The following is a 21898-nucleotide window of genomic DNA, read 5'->3' as shown; positions in this document are numbered from 1 at the left end:
CTCGTCGACTCTCGGGGCTACACCATATATAAGCAGTGACTCTGTACATCTGTCTCCCATCATCTTCTCGAGCCATGATGAAGTCCCTCGCCTTTGCTGCTGTGCTCGCCGCTATACCCTTTTCCCAGGCTCAAGCTCCGGTGAGTCGTATGCGCAGATGTTGATACACCGAGTAATAATACACAAACCTATCAACTGCAGATTTACGGACAATGTGGGTGTGTTTTACATTTCATATGTGGCACTTACTCACCGTGATGACCGAGACAGGCGGAGGCACGGGCTGGAGTGAGTTTTTTTGCGTAGCGTCATCTCACTTCGAAGTTATATAAAACGTACTTTCTACAGCTGGGGCTACAGCCTGCGCTTCAGGATCTGTATGCACATACAGCAACTCTTGTGGGTATTTCTCCCAAATATGATCATTCACTCTTCGCTGACTGTACCTTTGCAAGACTATTCCCAGTGAGTAACGCCATTGCGTGGACGAATATTTCTTGACATCTCTTTCAAAGATGCCTCCCCGGTACGGCCTCAAACACGCCTACCTCGCCCTCATCGTCTAGTTCTGCTCCGACTTCCACGTCGACCAGCTCCATTGCTTTCATGGGTGGTGTCAACACTGCAGGATATGACTTTTCCGTGGCTACGGACGGGTCGTTCACCGGAACTGGTGTTTCCCCTCCAACTGACCAGTATACCCATTTTGCCCAAGAAGGAGTCAACATCTTCCGTATTCGTAAGTGAAAATATCCATATTTTGCTCAATGCATACGACACGATACTAATGCATGACGTTTTCAGCATTCGGTAAGTCCTGTCACCGCATAACAATGGTCACCGTCCCTAAGAAATCGCAACAGCATGGCAGCTCATGACGCCGACACTCGGAGGGACCATCGACTCCGGCTTCTTGTCGCGATACGATGCTACTGTTCAGGCTGCTCTTTCATCTGCGTCGAACGTCTATGTTATCGTCGATCTTGTACGTCTTTGCCTGTCTCTCCCGGGATATGTGCTAAGCCTCGCATTAGCACAACTATGCGCGCTGGAATGGTGGGATCATCGCCCAAGGCGGACCTACGGATGACCAGTTCACGAGTATCTGGACCCAACTTGCAACCAAGTATGCTAGCGAGCCTCGTATCATTGTAAGCATTCGTCTTGCTCTACTCAATCTGAACACGGTGACTGAGTCTGCCCCTAGTTCGGAATCATGAACGAGCCTCATGACATTCCTTGTCAGTATTGTGATATTTCGTCTTGATTGTATTCTCAACTTACCGTCCCCGATCCAGCCGTTCCGACTTGGGCCAACTCCGTTCAATTGGCCGTCAATGCGATCCGTGCGGCCGGCGCGACAGAACAGCTGTTGCTCATGCCTGGCTCAAGTTGGTCGAGCGCAAAAGCTCTGCCCACAGAGGCCGGCCCCTACCTTTTGAACGTGACCGACCCCAATGGTGACACTTCCAAGCTGCTCTTCGATGTTCACATGTACCTCGACTCCGACGACAGCGGTACCCAGGCTGAATGTGTCACCGTACGTCTTCCTATTGAGTTATCTAGACCGAGTAGTACTTACGTCTACTTTCTAGAACAACGTCGATACCTTCACCACCCTCGTTGCTTGGCTGAAGCAAAACGGAAACCGTCAGGCAATTCTTAGCGAGACTGGCGGAGGCAACACTAGCAGTTGCGAGACTGAGTACGTGCGCGCGAAATTTTTGATCTTCCTATGACTGATTTTCTGGGACTGCTTAGTCTGGGCCAGGAACTCGCGTTTGTCAAGGAAAATTCGGATAGCATCGTTGGGTTCACCGTCTGGGCCGCCGGTGCCTTCGATGACACCTACGTCCTCACTGTGACGCCCAACGCCGACGGCTCTGACCAGCCACTCTGGATTGCTGCTGGTAAGTGGATTTCGCATTTTTTTCCTGTCTTTATAATATTAACGACCCCAACTTCCAGTTCAACCCAACTTGCCTTAAATATCCTGTCGCGGTCTCGTTTGTGAACGCTGTTCGGCTTTATAAAGAGTGGATGCTGTTGGCTATAGTTTTGTGTAAAGTCCTGTGCTGTACGTTGGGCCGACTGTACAAAATGCGATATGCGCTTCCAGATACCTATACGGACAGTCCTTTTGCTCCTGTTGCCCATTACCATTGTTGTTTAGCTGTTGGACTGCAAGTTTGAGTTGCCGCTCGCCGCCACCGGCGGATGCAGACAATCCGTCAATGGGGTACTTGTCCGAGCCATCGTGCTACTATTCTCTTCTAGACAAACCCCGATTCCAGCATGCCGAACAGCAGGCACTTATAAGTACTAAGCTCGGAATTCCAGGATAGGAAGGGAAAAGCATTGACTTCTCCGGTGCCCTTATGGCTGTCCTTCTTTGTCATCAGCTCTTGTGTTCCCACCTATTTGATTGCCGGAAGTCCGGGGTAGCGGATGTGGGGATATCATGCGGGGTCATCCAATGCGGGGTTTCGACTGCCCTCCTTGTCCTTTCCTTTAGACTATCAGCGAAAACACCGTGCCATCGTTAACAATGTCTTTTTGTAGGTCGGGGACATTCTACGAGCTACTTGGTACTAACCGAAACTACAGCCAAATCTCTTGCTGCATTCAGACCTACGCCTGAGAGCATTCCTCCCCGTAATGTTGCTCTGACCTTGCGCGTCCCAGAGGGTCTCCCAATCAACATTCATCCTTTAGTGAGTAATGCACTCGCTAAGTAATGGGCTATCGTTGATCTATAGGAAAGAACCCTCTCGGTTTCCTCTTAAGAGCCGCTCAGATCTACCCCGACAAGCTTGCTATTGCTCACCCAGACGTTGCGGATCCAGTATTCTATACATACTCTGTGTGGTACGTCCGAGGAGTGCGTTGGAAACTCGGTTCCATCCTCTCTGACACTTAAGTCAGGGCGCAGCGCGTCCAGAACTTTGCGTATGGTCTCATTGAAGGTGGTGTACGGCCTGGTGATCGTGTAGCAGTTGTGGCGCCGAACTCGTGAGTTTCCCATCGACACGAGGATTATACCTTTGTCTGAAATAGGCGAAGACCAATGATAGCAGGTTACAATGAGCTCAATAACATCCTTCGAGAATAAGTCCTCATGATCATACCAACAGATGCTCTTCAGGGTGTCATCGGTGCTCGAGCCATCGCCACGACCATCAATACTCGATTAACGAAGCCTGAAGTCGCCTACATACTAGAGCACAGTGGCTCTAGAATAATATTTGTAGATCACGAATACGCTCATTTGGTTCAGGGCGCCAAAGCACGTATCATTATCTGTAAGGATACAGGTCGAGCGGGCTGTCCTTACGAAGACTTCCTCAGCTCCGGAAGGAGGTTCAGCAAGGAGAGAGGATGGGCCGGACTTGAGATGGACGCGGACGAGAATAAACCCCTATCACTGAATTATACGTGAGCCGTTCACTGATCATGAGCCATGCAGTCATAACCCATAAAGATATGTATTGCAGGAGCGGAACAACAGGACGACCGAAGGGCGTTCTTACTACGCTCAGAGGTAAGTCGCAGCCCCTACGCCTGGTAAGCGATATGATTGATCATCAAGGCTTTCAGGCTCATATCTCGCAGCAATGGCTAATGTCATGGAGTCTCAGTGAGACCCAGATACCGTCAGCCCGTCAATTACTCACTGATTTTGCTATACAGGATGAATATAGATTCGACGTATCTTTGGTAGGTCTTCAGCCACTTAAACGAAGAGGTCGGATGGTGATAGGTCTACAGGATCCTCCCCATGTTCCATGCCGCTGGTTGGACATTCCCTTGGGCTATCACTTGCGCATTTGCCACACAAGCAAGCATCTCTATGGACATCTTCGGCGCTGAGTCTGCTTAGCTTATAGTGACATCGTTAGATAACGCTCAGAACGGTCGACTACTCCCTCATCTGGAAACACTTCCTCCATTCGAAGGTCACTCACTACTGTGGCGCACCCACAGTTCAGGTATATTCGGCCTTTTCCTACAAAATGAGTGATTGTTAGAATTTGAAACAATTTTGACCAGATCGGCATCGTAAACCATCCCGATGCGAGACGCTTACCCCAGACCGTAACGGCAGTTATCGCAGGAGCAGCCCCCACTGCCCACCTTCTCGGTGAATTGGAGCAGAAAGGCATACAGCCGGTTCATGTCTATGGTCTGACGTGAGTGTTTAGCCCAGTTCCAAAGTATTTGATATAACGCCTTACCTCTCATACTCGTCGTGCATATAGAGAGGTGAGTTCTGACTGGTACAAGCAAAACACTGGACTTACGCGCGTTGTTTCCAGACTTACGGCCCCTTCACGCGAAACTATCCGCAGCCCCACTGGCCCTCTCTCCCTCTCTCCGAGCGCGCCAAACTTGCTGCCCGCCAAGGCCATACCTTCACCACCTCCCATCCCCTTCGCGTTGTCTACCTCTCCAGTGACCTCCCCAGCGACACGGAACCACACAAGCACCCCCACCAACACCCACACGGCGCATTGGTAGACGTCCCTAAAGATGGTAAGACGATCGGGGAAATTGTAATGCGAGGCAATATAGCGATGCACGGCTATTTTATGGATGAGGAGGCGACGAAGAGGGCATTCAAAGGTGGTTGGTTTCATACGGGGGATTTGGCGGTGTGGCACGAGGACGGGAGTATCGCGATTCAGGATCGGTCGAAAGATATCATCATTTCGGGTGGCGAGGTTTGTGCATCCCAGCAGCAGTTTGCCCATGGATTAGATTCTTGAACTCACTCACCGTCCATGATATTCTATTTTGAATAGAACGCGTCCAGTCTAGCAATCGAACAAGGTCAGTTCACCGATCCCCTCGCTGATCTCCACATACAGCCCATGACTGACACCTTCCCTCGCAGAACTCGCCTCGCATCCCGACGTCCTCGAAGTCTCCGTCGTCGGACGCGAACACCCGAAATGGGGCGAACGCCCCATGGCCTTCGTCCTCCTGCACGCCGAACCAGCGAAACAGTGGTCAGGAAGACACCATCATTTCGCCGAAGAGCTGAAGAAGCACGCGAGGGAGCGTCTGCCTGGCTTCGCAACGCCGGAGTGGGTCGTCGTGGTCGATGAGCTGCCGGTGAGTAGAGTACAACGTCAGGACTCGAACGACTCGGAACGAGTGGTGGCTGACTTCCGGTTCTTCCCGAGTAGAAAACGTCGACGGGCAAGATCCTCAAGACCACGCTCCGCAAACGTGCGGCTACGCTGGCTAAATTGTGAAGGAGTCGGATCGCCCGTCGACTGAGGCCACTGTGATAATTGCTATCTGTACCATCTCTGTAATAAATACATCTCAAGGCCTGAACGGTTGCTACCGTGTAAATGTATGCAAAGATGCTTGACAAGTCCAATAGAAAGAATGCGTGTATCTATCTTTTTTAGCTGGTAGAGCCCAGCACTCATATCAATAGTCGGCTGAACACCAAAACCCAATCACTCATACTCACTCCTCTCCGCTTCGCACCGAGGCTAGGCTAGCGCTTGCCATGCCAGAACGCATCCGAGCCATGTTATGTATTGAGATAATATACGTAGAATATTCGATATATTCATGCATAATAATCGGTCGATCGAGTCAGGTAGGTGGGTAGGTAGGTAGACAGGGTAAGAACAACAAGTGGACAAGAAACGAGGGAGAGAGGGAGAGGTTGTCTGACGTAGGTACCATATAAAAAGAAGAAGTTTGAAGAAGAGATGGAAAGAAAGCCGGCAAGAAAAATCATAAAGTCGAGGTGGCAGGGGGTAACGGCAAAGAGTAATCGCCAACCGCGACTGCCGGATGTGCAAGGTACGAGGTAAAGAAAAGAAAAGAAGAAAGAAAAGAAAAAGGTATCGATACTGTATTTCGGGATCATCACTGGCGGCTACACGGGGTTGGTTATGATAATGTATCAAAAGGCGGGGCGGACGAGAATCGAGATGTTGGATTGTCGGTCGGTCTGGTGAATGCGGGTGTACTGAATATGTTATGTGGACGGACGAATGTGAATGTATGGAGGCGATCAGGCTTCAGGAGTCAGGAGTCACGGTCCATGATCATGAGAACGTGCAGACGAGGCAGGATGATTTCGCGTAACGGGACGAGATGGGATGAGGGATCGTGTCGAGCCATGACGGGGATAATGCCGGGCAAACGAACTGTCAATGTGAGGAAGCGACAAAGATAATGGGAATGGAAAAAAAGAAAGAAAAGGACCGGTGGAAAGGACAAGAACGGGGGATCGAGACGGTCCGGTCCAGTAAAGCCAGAGGAGGGATATAAAGCAAAGAAACGACCGATGCATGCATGCATAACTTACGAGTGGAAATCGTGTTGCGAATCCGAATCCGAATCTGCATCAAAAAACAATGGAAACCTTCCAACCACCACACCACACCACCACGACCGCATTCTCTCACGACGACCCCGCCGCCGAAACAGGACACAACCTCAAGATCCTAAACGCCCCCGCATTCCTCTCACAAAGATACATATTATCCTCCCTCCTCCCGAGGAAGATCACCTCGTCCTGCACGTCCTCCGACGCATGATGATGATGCCCATCCCCAAAGTCCGTCTTCCCACCCCCAGTCTTCCCTGACCCGCCCACTCCACCCCCACCCCCACCTCCCCCGCCTCCACCACCTCCACCACCCCCTCCCAGCTTCTTCACAGGCGTCGCAAGCTTGCTCGTCGTCGTCGAATGCGGTTTAGTGGGCAAGAGCGCAGCAGACGCAGATGCCGAATTATGAGGCGACGACACGGGCATCCCAATGCGCCAAATGAACGGCGCACGACGATTGACGAGCGACGGCGCGGGCGTGAATTGTGGGAGGGAGCTCCTTGACGAGTCAGCTGGACGAAGGAGCGCGTCGGACAGATCGACGGCTTCGAGACCTCCTTGACGCATTGCGACGAGTACAGAACGGTCACGGACGTCGAACGCCTCGAGACGCTTGACGTCTCCCAGCCGACCGCTCACGGGCGAAGAATCATCGTCCCTGTCGTCGGAACTCCACATGAATCGACCTTTGAGCACGGATCGACCGCGGCCGTCGACGATGACGGTACTGTGACCGCCGCGGGAAGAGAAGAAAAGAGCGGGAGGGCCGAAGATTTTCGGTTGGGAGAGGAGTGAAAGTGGTGAGAGGAGCGGTTTCGCGGCGTCGGCGAGGACGGTGGGCACCATGTCGGTGGTAGGAGTCGGGCGAGAGGGTGGAGGACCGAAGGGTTGTGTGGGGTCGACGGACTGTTGGCGTAGGTCTTTCAAGAGCAGGTAGTTCGAGTCTTCTTCGCGACGGACGGGCAGGTCAGGAGGCAACAGACCATCGCGGTACCAAGCCTGCATGAGCGTCGCTTTCCATGGACCTGATCAAGAAAAAAAACCCCACAAACAAAGTCCATCAGCAACCAAACCATGAACAAACAAAACAAGAGAAAATGCCCACCATGCACGACCCCCTTCGGATCGCGATAGAACCACTTCGAAGGCAGCGCCGGCGCAGGCAACGGCAACCCCGGCGGCGAAAACTGCAACTGACTCAAATCCACATCCGCACCTCCCCCATTCTCCGTCGGCTCGTACTCTGCGCGATACTGCAAGAAATCGGGATACGTCGGCGGGATGACATACTCGTCCGCGATCGACGCCAGCGGGAAGTTCGGCGCGAACGAGAGCTGCTGGAACGTCGTGTAGGGACCCATTTGAGCCGTGGCGAGCGCGACGAGCTCTTCCGTGTGTGGGAGCGAAGGAGGTGGATGGGGCGGGTTCGTCGCTCCTGGGCCGTCGGCTTGGACCGTCGAAGTAATCGTACCGCTCGCTGGGCCAGGAGGGACGATCGAGGTCGCGGACGAAGATGTGCGCGGTACGCCGGTCGGTGCGGGGGTGCTGCTACCGGTGACGGGAGGTATAGTATCTGCAGTGGCCAGGGAACTTGAGGATGGAACGGAGACGCCGATGCTGACGTTCACGCTGGTCGGTTCTTCAGTCGGTATTGTCGGCGCTGGATCAGGCTCCTGCTCTGCCGTCTGCCCATCGCGCAACTCCCTCGCACGTCGCCGTGCAGCTCTCCGTTCGGCCCTGCCAATACGGACTTCACGCACACGCACGGTCGCGGGCTCCAACCCGAACACGTTCTGCGAAAAGACGAGGAAGACCTCGACGAGATCGTCTCCCTGCAGCTGAAGCTCCAAAGAACGAGGCGAATCCGGCAAGATGAACGTCCTCGAAAGGCCCAAAGCCGTCCGATACGTCCCTGCGAACAACTCCACCTTCTCTCCGTTCTCGCCACACAGAATCGCAAGGAAGCTATAATATAACCAACAAGGTTCACGTGCAGCATCATCAGAAGCAAACGAAAAAAAGATGTACGATCAGTGATACGCGAAACCCTAGAGACAAAACAGACAAACAGACATACCTCTTCTTTGATGTCTCCACCGCCTTAATCATCAAGGAACCCTTAGTTCCCGGCAGTTTGACGTACTCCAACTTGGGCGCGGGAGCCTGAGCCATCGTCGGCGTGCCCACGGCCTTCCTGTTCGGATCATTGGGATCGTTCTTCTGCGCTAATGACTGCGTGCTGTCCTCCGAACGACGAGACGAGAACGCGTTGGGGATGAAACGGGATAAGAAGCGAGACGTGGCGGGTGTCGGGACGGCGGGCGTGTCGGCGGGCGTCGTGTGCGTGCTTGAGCTGGCGTTCTGCGAGGGTGAAGTCGAAGGTCGTGAAGACGATCTTGAGACGGGGTGAGGATGGGGTGTGGGGACGGATGAGCCGTGCTGGTGGAAATGAGAGGATTGTGAGCGGGCGAGGACGGTCGTCCGCCGTTCACGCATATCTGGTCTACTACTGCTACCACTGGCACTGGCCGAAGTGGGAATCTCAGGGATAGACCGTGATGAAGGTATCGGTCGTACATTCGCGTTCGCCTGAGTGACCGTCTCGTGCTGAAGGCTCGACGACGATTCTGCAGGGGGAAGCAAACCACCGAGAACGGACCAGCGCCTCCTACGACTGTTAGACGATGTACTAGACGGTGCGTCCTGGCTGCGTCGCGTCCGTACGCTGGGTGACTCTGCCGAAACTGGACTGGAAGGTGTGTCCTCGTCCCCTGTGGCGACAGGATGAGATTCCGTGATCATGATGACCTGCTGCGATCGGCGGGTACCAGGCGGGGGAAGGTCCGGTATACGACTTTCTTCTAAGGCCTGAGCGAATGAGATCCGTTCGTTCGTCGGAGTCGTCTGTCCCTCTTGCGTGTCGTTATCATCATCATTTGGCGTCCCAGGTTCGTCCGCTTCGGCATCCGTCATCTGTGAGTCTAGAGACCGCATGGTGGGGAGATTTCCAGAAGAAGGCGTCCCGGACAGTGCGTGTCGTAAGGTGAGAAGTGTAGGTGTAGGAGATGGTGGTGGAGCGGCGGAGGCAGCTGGCCCATTCGAATGCGAACGTGATAATGTAGTGAGATCTAGGTTTGCAGGACGTCGACGACCGGGAATTGAAGAAGACGATAAAGGACGGTGAGTGTCTATTGGGGGAGAACTTTCGATATGTGGAGTCGAAGTCGGCGAATGATGTGAAGCAGCGGCTGCAGCGCTCGTACGCTCATCCAAAGCCTCACTGCCGCTCGCACCCGCCGCAACGACATTGATAGCCTCATCATCACTAGATTCCCTCCCCTCTATCCAGTCACCCTTCGCATCTCCGTCGTCACTGGTAGAGGGCTCCCGTCCGACGAAATTCGCGTCCGTGTTGCGCCTAGTAATTGTTCCTGCGAGGACGTTGTTGACTGATGAACGACGCTCAGAGGCCGTACTAACATTCAATGTCGGAGGTGGTGGGGGTGGTGGAGGTGGAGGTGATGGGGCAGGCGTAGATTGACTGTACGAAGGCGGAGGTGCCGTAGGTACTTGATTCAAGGCGCCAGGTGGTGGATGCGGACTATGAGACTTCACCGGTGTCCTCACACGTCTTGGCTCCTTAGCTGCAGCAGAGGATGCCGCGGATGCGGAAGAAGGCCTGCGAGGGGTCTTGCTTTTGGTGAGGGCGGAAGACGAGGGACCGACACCGACGGGTTTATCTGAAGAGTGACTATCTCGAGGGAAAACACTCCGCTTCGCCTCCTCTCGTCTCGCACGATCCTGCTCCCTGCGTATCTCAACTTCCAACCGCCACTCAACCGCCTTCTTGACCTCCTCCAAGGCGTAGACGCGTACACCATCACGGCGGCCGGCGATAGCGACGAGGACACCTCTGTGCTCCATTACGACGACGCTTTTGAAACTAACTCTGCGGATCAATGCATAAGGCTGAGGCGCAGGAGGAGAGGACAAAGGCAATACGTCAAGGCCCTGAGCGTGACAGAGAAGGAGGTAATGCGGAGCTAAGAAAGCTCCGCTTGCTGGCGGAGTACTGAAATGGGAAGGAGAAAGATTGTTGGTGAGTACGGAAAGACTGAGACCGAGTTCCGATAGGGAAGGAGCGGGGAGCGCGGGTGGAGGGGTTGTTGGGCGGGGCGGGGGTACAGGAGATGCGGAACGAGAGGGAAGGGATGATTGATCTGGTGTCGGAGTGGTGGCGTCGTCGCGGGTAGGATTGGGAGAGGGAGGTGGCATATGGTCTCTACGATGAATTAAATGCGAAAAGAAACCGGAAAGTCGACCGGAGGAACGAGTCTGAGGGAAACACAAAGAGAGATTGAGTAAGCAAGCGCTAAAAGAGAGGAAGAATGATGAGGACGGACATCATTGCCGGAGTTCTGACGGGCAGTGAGCCGTCTGGAGGAGTTGGTCGACGAGGCAGGTGGAGGTCCAGTGGTGGCTGATTGCCTGGACGCTGTCCTGGCCGTCGTCGTCGAGTTCCTGGCGGACGAAGCCGTCGGGGGCGGGGACGGCATGGGTGGTTGAATTAGAGGAGAAGGAGCGGCGTTTGCAGTCTGTGGACGGTTATTTAAAACGGGAGATGGAGAGTGTGGCACGTGGACTGCAGGTAGAGAGTGTACGGAAGACGAGTCTGTGTTGTGCAAGGCGGGCGGAGCGATGTCGGTCGGGTTGGGTATGTCTGGTGGGGAAGACGTCTTGTCGGTCTCGGGGCCTGCAAAGTTTTCCGATTTGACGGTGAGCTGAGTGTCCTCGGTCTCGAGCTGGTCCTGGTCCTCTGCGTCCTCGCTGGTGGCGATGACCTCGACGATGTCAGAAGAAGGAGGGCGTGGCTGGCTGCTGTCGAACATCTCTGGTGCATCGCTCCACTGCTCGTGGCCGTCGTCCGGCTCCGGCGTGGGCTGGTCCCTGTCGGACGGCAGCGCGGCGAGCAGGGATTCTGTGGACATTGTACGGGTAGTGCTAGTGGACGAGGGCGAGGACGAGCATGTGCTGGCTGCCGTCGTCGGTGGCGAACGAGAGCAACGGCTTGACGGCGTCACCGCTCACTACCCTCACTCTCCCACGCTCTTCGGCCAGAGCCCCACATCAATTCAGCCATGCGCCGAGGACCAATCATTTCTTTCATTTAGCCTTCTTCGCCGGCAATTCTCGAGCGACTTCTCCTCCACGACGGTTTCAGGAACAGCCACTATTATCCATTGCCGGTCTATTTACACGATATTATACAAGCTCATACCATATACGCAGGCAAAGCTCCAAGAAGTAACAACAACTACGCCAACTGCAGCACACCCCACGCGTCTATCATCCGCCTAAAACGCACACAACAAACGCACGCACGCTTCTGGCACCGTACAGCCCTCATCTAGCGTGGCCAAGTCCAAAAACGTTCAACGACGTCCGGGAACACCGGTGAAGACCCAATAACCCCTCCGTCCTCTGTCCTCGCGCGGCATCCCGCCCGGATGCTCAATCTCGTTGCGCTCGCGTTTCGCAGTCTTCTTCTTTCCCTCTGCGATCCGCCGTTTCTCAAAGTAGACGTATCTAGTATGGTGATCCACCAGAGCTCGTCAGCTAGTTATTATGGAAGGGAAGGGCAGTTGGTACTCACGCGCCATAGTATGTGGAGTTCTCTGCACCTCCAGTAGGGCCAGTAGCTTTCACTGCAGACGTCGCTGAGTGTCAGTCAGAAAACTGTTGAAGAAGTGAAGAGCCACTTACTGAACCGGCCATATGAATTACTGTTCACACCACCGATCTCTTTCAGCCAGTGCGTAACCTTTGCAGGTCGGATCGGCATAATATGTCAGCATCCGTGCATTTAACTACTCAAAGGATCATGCATGCATACCTTGAATCCGGGTTCCTTCTGCAGAAGGCGGATCTTACGACGGACTTCATTACAGTCGTCACTGCATAGCAACATCAGTACCAGTCCACGCCTCAACACACTCAACACAAGGAAATACGCGTACTAGATCGGAACCTCTCCCTATACGTCCAACAAATTCAAAACGCGTCGCGTCCGAATCAGCACAGAGAACGACGAAGAAACACGACGCGTTCAGAATCATAGTCCATACCTCATCCTCCCCATCGAGCTTGATATCCTTATAATCCTTCGGAGCCTCCTGGACCTTCGCCTTCTTCTTCCCCTTCGACGTCGACGCCTCTGGGACATCGTCAGCATAGTCATCGTCGCCGTCTGCGTCCGCATCCGCATCTACGTTCACTTTCTTCTTCGACACGCGAGTTCTCTTGGCTGGTGCGACGGCGGGGGCAACAGCAGCGTCGTCCGCGTCGTCGAGAGCATCAGATTTACGCTTGGGAGGCATTATGGTAGGGCTGAGAGCTAGTATGAAGCACTGTGTTTTCCTTGAGCAAACTGTGGAGAAGAGGATGTAAATGCAAAGGGTAAGAGGTACAGCGACGCGGTGACTACGCCGGAAACAGAACAGACCAGAACAGACCAGAACGCGTCCTGGTATTTCCCACGCCACTAGTCAACGCGAAAGCACGTGAGCAGGCCAGTACCTACAGCAAAACATGAGAAATTGATTTAACATGTTTCAGAGTCGCGATAAATACTCTTCGGACGTCTTGGTAAGTAACTTTTACAGAGACAGATTGCCACCATTAAACATCTTCACCTACACCATCTCGCCCCATCCCCCTCCACGCCTTCTCCTTCCCAGTCACCGACTCCATTCTCCGATCGCGAACCGACAAAGACGCACATTCAGGCCTCGGTAGAGCGGTATGACGCTGTCGCCCCTCATCCGACGAAACGTCGATAAGAGTAACACTCATAGGCTCGAAACTAACGTAGCCCGGAGTATTGCTATCACTATCCTCCGGAACGCGATACCAAGTCGCCGTCTGGGGACCATGGATGATTTCGTACGGTATCGAGGAAGCGGATGTCGTAGCTGGTGGCGATGAGGGCGAAATCTTGGTGTGCATCGACGGGTCGAAGCCTGAGTCTTCGTCTGTAGTGTGCTGAGGCTGGACAGCAGTCTCGTCCTCAGCGTCCCACTCAGAGTCCCACTTGATAGGACGGTGTGTGGTCGTGCCCAAATTCTCCATGAAACTGATGCCGCCCCTTCCACTCTCGTACCCAACCTCCATCTCCATCTCCACCTCGTCTTCGCTCTCGCCCTCGTCGCTGGAGAAACACTCCGACTCATCGCTCGCAATATTAGTGTCTCCATCCATGTCCACAGCGACGGAAGGGGAGGGCGAGGGCGAGGGCGGAAACCACATCCCGATAGTCCCAGGACCTGATTTCGCGAAAGGCACGTCGTCCGGGTCGAGTTGCATGAAATCGGATAGAAGGAGGACGGGACTTGGCGGTGGTGAATATGAATGAGCGCTCGAGTATGCCGTGAATGTGGATGATTTGGGTCGGGTGTTCGAGAATCCATAAGGGGAGGAAGGGGAGGGGGAGAGGGAAGAAGAATACGATGCGAACGGCATATATGGTGGTTCTGGCGGCGGCGAGATTTGAGCGCGGGTTGGGGGCCACAAAGCGTCATCCATACTGATCGCGCGACGACGGCCGTCTCGTGTACGTTTATACGATGAAGAAGCCCTTGTCGTGCCCACGCCGCAAACGGTGTCGCTGAAGGTGTCACTGAATGACCTTTTACGACGGAGTGGGAGGGATGAGGTGGACTCGTGATAGTATGAGTCTGATGAGAGGGAGAGCGAGGAAGAGGAGATGGGTGGTGAAAGATTGGCGGACGATAGGCTGTCGGAGCTCTCGTTCTGAGAAGTTGTGTTTATTGTAAGCCGTGTCGGAGCAAAGAGATGCATAGGAAGCTCTGATGAAAAGGACCAGGGTGCGATGGCCATGGAGGCCTCCAGTTGCCACTGTTCTAGCGTACGTCGAGGAATGTAGAACTATCAAAAGGTACACGGTTAGGATACACCTTAATTTTTCCTCAGAAAGACATACACTCACCGGTTTCTCGACATCGAAGCCTAGACCCAGGAAGGGAAAGATATGACCATCGCGGCGACCAGCCGCGCTGTCCGTGAGCGCATACTCTGATCGTCTGCTATCCATGTAATCCAGCATAAACTTGACATGCCGTATTTCGTATTCGAGCTCGCATCTCTCGCAGCGGACTTCCATATCGATGTCGGGGTCGTCTATGGACGCTAAGCAACATCCTTGGCTGAACTCGGTGATCATGATCTTGCCTTCGTCGTCTGTCCTCCACGATCAGCGCCCGTGAGCAGTGAAGGAATTCAGAGACGAAACATACCAATCAGTATATTATCGAAGGACACGTCGCCGTGAAGGACGTTTCGCGCGTGGATAAGCTCGTAGGCTTCCACGATGGATTGTTTCTCCGCTTCAGTAAGGGGACTATGGAGAAGGCGCTGGCGGAGGGAATCGAAAGTCTCTAGATCGTATGTGACCGTGGACCCGTCTTCGGAGAGCCACATGCCAAGCAGACGAGGTACGCATGATCCTTGGAGAGGCTCCAAGAGCTTTGAGTTCGAGAGGAGATAAGGCTGATGCACGGAGTGAGGACTTCGTGCGGATGAGGGAGAACGAGCGAACCGTACATACCTCTGCCATCATGCCGTTGTGGTTATATGCGAGTGCGCAGCTGTATCACCAAAATCATGTTGAGCGGATTATGAGCAGGAGGTAAGTAATTTTGTGTACCTTTTCGTGATGAACCTTCCGTGAGGTCTCGCTCCTCGTTCATCGTCGTCATCAAAAAATTCTGACAAACACAATGTGAGTATGAGAGACCACGAGCGGGTATGGGAGTGTAGGGCTTACCAGAACAAGGATACTCGACTGAACTTACTTCGCAAACGAAGCAATCGTCTTCCACCCTCTCAACCCTCCACGGAAGCAGGTACTGCAAGCGTCTGTATACATTGTAGGCCAAGCCGCGAGGATTCCATGCCAAGGGGAACATTTGTGATTAGGACCGTAGAAAGAGTGTAGATGGTGAAAGGGCAAGATGGAGCTGCTCGGTGTACTCGAGTGTGATGGGGGTATATCTCGCCGTCCAGCAGCCGACGCGAACTTCGTGTACAACTTGCTGAGATATATCAGTACATCCACACCCGTAGAGACGACGATCTATTGTCTTACCCCTTGCATCGCAATATTATATAGCTTGCCTCGTTGCGCGCGTATTGTGAAGACAATAAGCCCAGGAGGCGCGAGGGGGCTGTCGGAAGACAACACTATGGGAAAGAATCAGAGGGATGGTGACCGCTGCCGATGAGGGTTCACGAAAGGAAGTTGTCTATATGTGTTTGATATGAGGCGGAGCCGCTAAGTGGAAAGAACAAGACCAGCGCTCGAAGACCGTGGGAACCAAGAGTATGGCACAGAGTGGCGGAAGACCTCATTGCACGAGAACATCCATCAGGGCCACAGATGGTGTAGAAACAAGAGAAATGCTGATAAGACAAGCTGGAAGTAACGGAAGCTCCGGGACACGGCCAGAGAACATGTTGGCCCTCCCAGGAGTGAACTTTACGGCGCCACAGTAATAGACGGTGAGTGTCAAGTCAGACGGTTCATGGGAAGCGAGCACTTTCTAAGGGCTTGACAATGAATGGAAATAATGATACACACACGCACATACACCCGTCACTTTCGTAGCAGAATATACACCGGGTCTCCCAGGACGATACTAGTCATATGCCGGAACGACCCAGTCAACGACATCAACAATCCCCCAAAGGATGCATATGCAGTTCTGGAAGAACTGCCTTCAGCACTATTAGCATCAAAGAAATAGAGGTAAAACACGTACACAATCTCTGCTGTACCAGAGTCAAACCGATACACCTTCCCGTACATGACGTAGTCGTAATCCTCCTCCAGACCCCTACGTCCTTTTCCATCAGGTCTCCATACATCTTTGTCCTTGTCCTCATCTTCTGCCCCGTCTGCCCCCGATGGTCCTGCAGGTCCTCGTGCTAACGAACTGGCGAGTGCAAGTGCGAGGGTTTGGCCCTTCTCGAGAGGGAAGAGTTCGATATTGTAGTCGAGTGTGAGGTCCATGTCGTAGTTTTTAGAGTGGGCGTATAGTCGCGAGACTTAGAACGAGAAAACTATATCGTCAGACGGTGAAGATATATGATGCATAGAACAAAATGGAGCGCACCTCGGTCAAACTTCCTGCCTTCCCGATCAATGTCCTCGACGGTGAAAATATCGTCAAATACGACATTGGAAGAGGCCGGGGTCGTCATTTTTGTTGGATGTACTTGATGTACTTTTGGGTTTCAAAGAGTCCGAACAGATAAAAGAGGTGTAAAGAACGGTGAAGGAGCACTGCAACAGAGTGCAGCAGTTGAAGATTTGTGGCGAGCCTCAACCTCGCAGATTGCCGGTCTGAGTTAGGCGCCTGCATCCACGCCACACGTCCTCCTCCCACGGCAGATAAATCTTTTCCTCACTACTTCCAAAGCTTGTTCCTGCTTTTTCATCTCAGTTCACCTACGAGCGGCTTGAACACTCCGCCGATTGGTGCTGCCACGCTTTTACCGTGACTGATCTCGCAACCGTAACGGAACACTCATAAAAAGATGCGCTCTAGGAGGAGCGCGACCATATTTCCTGGCCAGCTCTGTTTCTGCTCTTGACTACTCACACACTCGCTGCGCCGACATGTTCTGCACCACTCTTTCTGCAGCAGCCATCTTGACTATCTTCTTGACCATCCAGCTCGTCCACGCAGATACAAACACCACCGTTGACGATGATAATCCGTCTATCTCCTATACCAATGGCGCAAGTGGAGCCATACCTTGCGAAGTCGATGATAACGGTCAACTCATCGGCGGACAAGCTGGTTGTTTCAATACGCTCCCACACAACTGCACGGACCATTTCGGGTGGTCGAAGGGAGAAGGAAACGGAGCCTCCCTCAAGTTCAACGGTGAGATTTTGCTTGTTCACATGGCCATCTATATGCATCAAATGTACTGATCTTTCTTGTGCGTACAGGAACGGCCATTATCGTCTCAGCTCTCCTCGACGACGGTTCCAATCTGTTCAACATCACGTTAGACGGTGTGACTACGTCCGTGGACGGTGCTCGCCTTTCTGGTCCATTCCTCTGCGACACGCTTTTCTCGCAAAGCGGACTTGACGGAACCAAAGAACACGAAATCAGCGTGATCATAGGCGGTCCGTCGCCTACTGCAAACTCAACGCTGCAAGACTCTTCGCAATGGTCTCTGCTATTAGACAATTTTATGTGAGTGCTGCCTCTAGAATGTATGACACGTACTAATCATTCGACACAGTGTCACCGAGTCAGATGGCACGGCTGGCGGTAATTCCAGCGTTGTCAGTGCATCGAGTACCGCGTCAACCGCTGCCTCAACGTCCTCCTCGAGCATGCAATCTAGCAAGGCTTCACAAGCCGTAGCTCATTGCGTCTTGGTTCTTATCGTTATGCTGGTCGCAGGGGCCCTGTCTATTTGAGAGTCTAAGGACGATTTCATCGTATGTTTATCCGAGCTGATCGCGTTGTCTGTCTATCTACCATGGTGTCAAGGGAATTGACTTATGTCCTCATTTTTCCGAGACTGTTGCCGACGCGGCAGGGCGGAGTTGGACTTTGCTTCCGTCGGAAAGTGAAAAATGGTCGGTGCCACTTTGAATTGAATGACTCGGTTGAGAGCAACCACTTCGCTCAGCTGCTTTGGGCCAATCCATCACGGAGGAATCACTAGCAGTGCGAGCAATACAGACACCACATCGGCCCTGTCCTCTACCGTCTCTCCCTCTCCTGCCAAAACGCAACGAAACAAAGCTGGACAGATCACAGCCCATCGCTTTTGGGTTTTGATAGGGTTGCTAATATCAGGGGCTTTGTCTGGCTGAAAGTTCCGTCTGGGCAGGATCTCATCCTTTATTTATTTGAGCTGGTCGTCGTCATTTTTTATAACATACTACTCTTAAGAGAAAGTGACTTACACCGTGTTTTGCGAAGGAACTGGATAGATGCCTAGGCTGCGAGCGTGACACTTTCATACTTCCACAACAGTACCCGAAACCCCACAAGCCTCGATGTCAGCCCAAGCCCCAAGGCACCGAGCCCTCAGAGTTCTCTATGATGCAGCATGAGTCTGATCGCCCTCGCCCACACTGAACGGCGAACTGTCTAGCTCACACAGGAGTAAACGAACGAAGATTGACGAGTATACTTATGACGAACACCAAAGAGGAAGTCTGAGGGCAGCAAGAGATCATAGACTTGATTGGAAGTAATCAATACAAAAAAATAATTTCAAACTCTGTAAACAGGTAGACAGACCGTCCCTTCAACTATCCCTCGACCAGACACTTCGTCCGCGACATCCCATGAGCCTCGCCGCGTACTTGCGGTGACCAATTGAACCCTTCCCTCAGCTCTGATGGTACCCATGCAAGCAACTCGTTGTTCTCACCTAGGATCCACCCAGAATCGTCTCCCTTTCCCCATGGTAAATCAACATCAGGCAGAGTGGATAAACATACCAAGTCAGGAATTACGAGTCAAGAGATGCAGCAGCGTCGACAGCCAACCGATAAATTACATTACCGAGCCAAGAAACGAGTCAAGACGAAGTCGAGAGCACAAAATCGAAGCGTGCAGAATTGTCGTAGATCTAGAGTGTCAAAGTCTATTAGCTACGAGTACGAAAAATGATAAGGCACAGGGACAAACGTTTGCAGCACGATGACTGTGGCAAGACACGCATTTGGAACCAACGACCATAGGACAGAAAAAAGAGTCGAGGAGGAAAAAAAACGACTTTGATGCTTTAGGCGGCGGTGGCCTCGTCTTCTTCGAACTTTAAGCGGGAGAAATCGGCGTCGGGGTACTGCTCCAAGATGAGCTCCATGACATAGTGACCAGGGGTTCCGAAGGTAACATGGTTGGACATGCCGCGGGGCATTCCGGAGTGCAGGACAGCGACCAGCTTTCCCTCCGCGTTGAAGATAGCTGAGCCGGAATCCCCCTTAGCCGAGAAATTACCGTGCTTGTTGCCCCCCCAGTTGAGGACTGCGACCTCCCAGGACCTGCCTTCGAGGTCCCTATAGGTGTAAGCCTCGAGCTCGGACTGGCGACCAAAGGTAAGGTCGGTCACCTGCCCTTGCTTGGCAACGACGAAGCAGGGGTTGTTGTTCTTGTCAACAAAGTACGGGTTCGAGAGGGCTGCGGCGTCGACGGTACCCGAGAGCCTGAAGAGGTGGTCCTTTGGGTACTTAAATACGGAGGGGTTGGCAGCGTTGGGGTAGAAGCAAGCGTTGATCTCGGCGCGGGTGAACTTACCAGCTTAAAATTTCCATTAGATGAAGTCAAGAAAAAGAAGAGAGACAAAAAGAAGTACGCACCAAGGTAGACGACATTCCCCTTGAAGTTCTGAACGAATTTGTCCCGTTCGAGCGTCATGACACCTATATCGCGAGTGTAGCGGCGGGAGTCGGCGTCATTGGCGATCTTGGGCGCCCAGTCGACCCAGGCGATGATACGATCGAGGGCATCGCTCCAGGTGGACTTGAGGAGCTTGAGGAACTCATCGAGGACACCAACGTCCGACTCCGCTTTCTGCAACTGCTGCTCCTTATCCTTCAAGTCCCTGTTGTACTCCGCATCCTCTTCCTCAGGTCGTTTCGCCACCAGCTCCGCAAGCTGCTCGGCGAACAACTTGGCGTCATCGAGCTTCTCAGCAAGCAGGGCACGAGCCTCGTTGAGGAGCTTCTCAAAGCGACGATAACCGCAGTTGCGAATGTACTGCTTACGTTCACCTTGGTGGCCACTGTACTTGTAGTCCTCGTTGGTCTTCTTGGACACGACATGTTTGTTGGTAAATGCCAAGACGTCCTTGCTCTTATTGCCATGTCGGTCCTTACCACGGTGGAAGTAGAGACCGAGTGAGCCCTGCGAGTCTTTGTCCGCCATGTCCTGCGCAGCAAGGGGGACGCCCAGGACGGCTGTGAGAGCTCGGCGGACCCAATGAGTCGGGTCGGTATCTCTGGTGATCGGCATCATCTCAGGAGGACCAGCAAGTGATTCCATAGCGCCCTCGATCCAGTGGACTGCGACGTCGTGGATGTCGTATTTGGCGAAGATGTCGAGGATGGGGTCGTTCGCATCACGGCAGCTGGTCATCTTGGTGCTGCCAGGATGAACGGAGATCCAAAGAACGATGTGGTCGTCGAATACGTCCTTGTCGTCTTCATCAAGGGTAGAGAAACGCACAGGCAGCATCGTCGAGATGCGGATGCCACGACTCGCCTCGTTGCACAAAGCAATGATCTCAGGAGCAACCGACCCCTTCCAAAGTGCGTTCTTGAGGATAGGGTGGTTAGCGGTGTGGGCGGCCTTCACCGGAGTGGCGGAGTGCCTCTCTGTAGGCCTCTCTTCAGGGGTGGGGAAAGGACGCTGCATGAGATCGGAACGCTGGAAGAGGTGGGGAGGGTCGTCGGCGATGCCGTTGTAGAAGTATACGCGTTCGAAGGGCGAGATGTAGTCATCATCACCAACAGAGGATTCGGACGACTGTGAGAGAAGCGTAATCTCGATGGCCGTGGGCGAGGTTGGGGACGGAGGACTTGGTTGGTACTTGAGCTGGGTGTTGAGGCACCCGACGTGGAATACAGTGACCCCTAAGAGGAAGTTCGCAAGTCAGCTATAGAGACGATACACGAAAAGACTAAGACACTCACATCCTAAGTACTGAGGAGCTTTCTTGATGGCCGTGATCAAATCCCTGACGCGCTGCATAGAGTCTAGGGGCGTGACGATAAGTGAGGGATACACATGCGAAATGCGGAGGTACTCACCAGGACCAAGGAACTTGAGAGACGTAAGATCTGCATCACTCAAAGAAATGACTACAAAAGAACAAAACGCTCGTAAGTGGAACAGACGCGGAAGACGACTTCCAGCACATACTCTTCGTATCGTCAGACATTTCGGAAACCTTTCAGGTATGGATGGAAGCAAACCGCAGAGTAGCCGCGCCACACTAGCCTTGCTCAAAGTTCGCATTGAGGCCTCACATATGAGGCACGTATATGAGCTCCAAATGAGCTCGATATGAGTTTGAGCTGCCCCCTGGGGGCAGCTCAATTCTAAAATCTGCTCGAGCTACTCGAGCAGGCCCTCATATCGTATATTGCGATGGATATGAGGGAAGCGTGCTTGCTACCGAAAACGGTAGATGCCAAGACTCACGGGCGCAATAGACGTTCGAGAACAGGAACGAAAGTCGGCGGCGGAGCTTGAATGCTGAACGCAGCCGCCGCCTGCCGTTCGACGTACAAAGGTGGCGCAGGTTGGCACAGGTGGCGGTAACAGACACATCTTGCTTCTCCCTCGTCAAATATCAATGGAAACTCTGTTTTTTCTGTGGATTGCATGAGTCTAGTGCTACTTGAGCCTATCTAGGTAGCCAGTATCACTTCAGATTTGTCTTTAAGAATGACCACTTCAGTATCCTAGTAGGAAA

The 21898-nt window shown here is 53.1% G+C and overlaps 7 protein-coding genes across 7 annotated transcripts; 2 read left to right on the top strand and 5 right to left on the bottom strand.

The window, feature by feature from the left end:
• Positions 1-74: 74 nt before the first annotated feature.
• STEHIDRAFT_136401 (acetyl-CoA synthetase-like protein) lies at positions 75-5372 on the top strand (the record flags this gene model as incomplete). The annotated part of the gene is made up of 28 exons (XM_007298880.1): positions 75-140; positions 202-214; positions 271-288; positions 349-399; positions 456-465; positions 516-739; positions 805-810; positions 864-985; positions 1035-1151; positions 1208-1241; positions 1299-1540; positions 1596-1705; positions 1762-1910; positions 2563-2714; positions 2765-2868; positions 2926-3012; positions 3064-3077; positions 3135-3435; positions 3495-3541; positions 3598-3637; positions 3691-3717; positions 3769-3838; positions 3900-3989; positions 4051-4190; positions 4313-4721; positions 4803-4830; positions 4895-5115; positions 5190-5372. 28 exons carry the CDS (start codon positions 75-77, stop codon positions 5256-5258), a joined length of 2961 nt encoding a protein of 986 aa, XP_007298942.1. The 3' UTR covers positions 5259-5372.
• Positions 5373-5722: 350 nt separating this feature from the next.
• STEHIDRAFT_164819 (uncharacterized protein) lies at positions 5723-11401 on the bottom strand. Its single transcript, XM_007298879.1, has 4 exons — positions 10765-11401; positions 8439-10696; positions 7467-8326; positions 5723-7386 (listed from the first exon to the last, which is right to left on the bottom strand). The coding sequence occupies exons 1-4, from the start codon at positions 11347-11349 to the stop codon at positions 6434-6436; spliced, it is 4656 nt and encodes a 1551-aa protein (XP_007298941.1). The 5' UTR covers positions 11350-11401; the 3' UTR covers positions 5723-6433.
• A 203-nt stretch (positions 11402-11604) lies between these two features.
• Positions 11605-12811, bottom strand: STEHIDRAFT_143897 (uncharacterized protein). The gene is made up of 6 exons (XM_007298878.1): positions 12487-12811; positions 12379-12395; positions 12255-12315; positions 12125-12182; positions 12015-12066; positions 11605-11947 (listed from the first exon to the last, which is right to left on the bottom strand). Exons 1-6 carry the CDS (start codon positions 12736-12738, stop codon positions 11794-11796), a joined length of 594 nt encoding a protein of 197 aa, XP_007298940.1. The 5' UTR covers positions 12739-12811; the 3' UTR covers positions 11605-11793.
• Positions 12812-12980: 169 nt separating this feature from the next.
• Positions 12981-15418, bottom strand: STEHIDRAFT_143896 (uncharacterized protein). The gene is made up of 6 exons (XM_007298877.1): positions 15204-15418; positions 15084-15144; positions 14985-15024; positions 14674-14926; positions 14367-14617; positions 12981-14305 (listed from the first exon to the last, which is right to left on the bottom strand). The coding sequence occupies exons 1-6, from the start codon at positions 15343-15345 to the stop codon at positions 13040-13042; spliced, it is 2013 nt and encodes a 670-aa protein (XP_007298939.1). The 5' UTR covers positions 15346-15418; the 3' UTR covers positions 12981-13039.
• Positions 15419-15984: 566 nt separating this feature from the next.
• Positions 15985-16711, bottom strand: STEHIDRAFT_89655 (RNA polymerase). Its single transcript, XM_007298251.1, has 3 exons — positions 16552-16711; positions 16198-16483; positions 15985-16140 (listed from the first exon to the last, which is right to left on the bottom strand). The coding sequence occupies exons 1-3, from the start codon at positions 16637-16639 to the stop codon at positions 16032-16034; spliced, it is 483 nt and encodes a 160-aa protein (XP_007298313.1). The 5' UTR covers positions 16640-16711; the 3' UTR covers positions 15985-16031.
• Positions 16712-17005: 294 nt separating this feature from the next.
• Positions 17006-17978, top strand: STEHIDRAFT_164816 (uncharacterized protein). Its single transcript, XM_007298876.1, has 3 exons — positions 17006-17328; positions 17397-17649; positions 17699-17978. Exons 1-3 carry the CDS (start codon positions 17058-17060, stop codon positions 17877-17879), a joined length of 705 nt encoding a protein of 234 aa, XP_007298938.1. The 5' UTR covers positions 17006-17057; the 3' UTR covers positions 17880-17978.
• Positions 17979-19204: 1226 nt separating this feature from the next.
• On the bottom strand, positions 19205-20463 carry STEHIDRAFT_47682 (uncharacterized protein; the record flags this gene model as incomplete). Its single annotated transcript, XM_007298005.1, has 2 exons — positions 19205-19719; positions 19779-20463. The coding sequence occupies 2 exons, from the start codon at positions 20461-20463 to the stop codon at positions 19205-19207; spliced, it is 1200 nt and encodes a 399-aa protein (XP_007298067.1).
• Between the last annotated feature and the right edge of the window lie 1435 nt (positions 20464-21898).

This window comes from Stereum hirsutum, assembly GCF_000264905.1.
Source record: "Stereum hirsutum FP-91666 SS1 unplaced genomic scaffold STEHIscaffold_1, whole genome shotgun sequence".
NCBI classification, from domain to species: domain Eukaryota; kingdom Fungi; phylum Basidiomycota; class Agaricomycetes; order Russulales; family Stereaceae; genus Stereum; species Stereum hirsutum.
The sequence above is the reverse complement of the archived record's forward strand: the minus strand, read 5'-3'. Positions and strand labels throughout refer to the sequence as shown.

Bases quoted from the DNA above. Each gene is read 5' to 3' on its own strand.
- STEHIDRAFT_164819 (XM_007298879.1), bottom strand. From the start codon at position 11,349: ATGTCCACAGAATCCCTGCTCGCCGCGCTGCCGTCCGACAGGGACCAG. The intron at 10,697-10,764 runs GTCCGTCCTCAT...TGTTTCCCTCAG, and splicing joins GTCAGAACTCCGGCAATGAT to ACTCGTTCCTCCGGTCGACT. The intron at 8,327-8,438 runs GTATGTCTGTTT...GTTATATTATAG, and splicing joins GTGGAGACATCAAAGAAGAG to CTTCCTTGCGATTCTGTGTG.
- STEHIDRAFT_143897 (XM_007298878.1), bottom strand. From the start codon at position 12,738: ATGCCTCCCAAGCGTAAATCTGATGCTCTCGACGACGCGGACGACGCT. The intron at 12,067-12,124 runs GTAAGTGGCTCT...CGACGTCTGCAG, and splicing joins TAATTCATATGGCCGGTTCA to TGAAAGCTACTGGCCCTACT. The intron at 11,948-12,014 runs GTGAGTACCAAC...TCACCATACTAG, and splicing joins AACTCCACATACTATGGCGC to ATACGTCTACTTTGAGAAAC.
- STEHIDRAFT_143896 (XM_007298877.1), bottom strand. From the start codon at position 15,345: ATGTTCCCCTTGGCATGGAATCCTCGCGGCTTGGCCTACAATGTATAC. The intron at 14,927-14,984 runs GTATGTACGGTT...TCCGTGCATCAG, and splicing joins ACAACGGCATGATGGCAGAG to CCTTATCTCCTCTCGAACTC. The intron at 14,618-14,673 runs GTATGTTTCGTC...CGTGGAGGACAG, and splicing joins CTTCGATAATATACTGATTG to ACGACGAAGGCAAGATCATG.
- STEHIDRAFT_89655 (XM_007298251.1), bottom strand. From the start codon at position 16,639: ATGACGACCCCGGCCTCTTCCAATGTCGTATTTGACGATATTTTCACC. The intron at 16,484-16,551 runs GTGCGCTCCATT...TCTCGTTCTAAG, and splicing joins AGGCAGGAAGTTTGACCGAG to TCTCGCGACTATACGCCCAC. The intron at 16,141-16,197 runs GTACGTGTTTTA...CAGTTCTTCCAG, and splicing joins TCTGGTACAGCAGAGATTGT to AACTGCATATGCATCCTTTG.
- STEHIDRAFT_164816 (XM_007298876.1), top strand. From the start codon at position 17,058: ATGTTCTGCACCACTCTTTCTGCAGCAGCCATCTTGACTATCTTCTTG. The intron at 17,329-17,396 runs GTGAGATTTTGC...TTGTGCGTACAG, and splicing joins AGCCTCCCTCAAGTTCAACG to GAACGGCCATTATCGTCTCA. The intron at 17,650-17,698 runs GTGAGTGCTGCC...CATTCGACACAG, and splicing joins CTGCTATTAGACAATTTTAT to TGTCACCGAGTCAGATGGCA.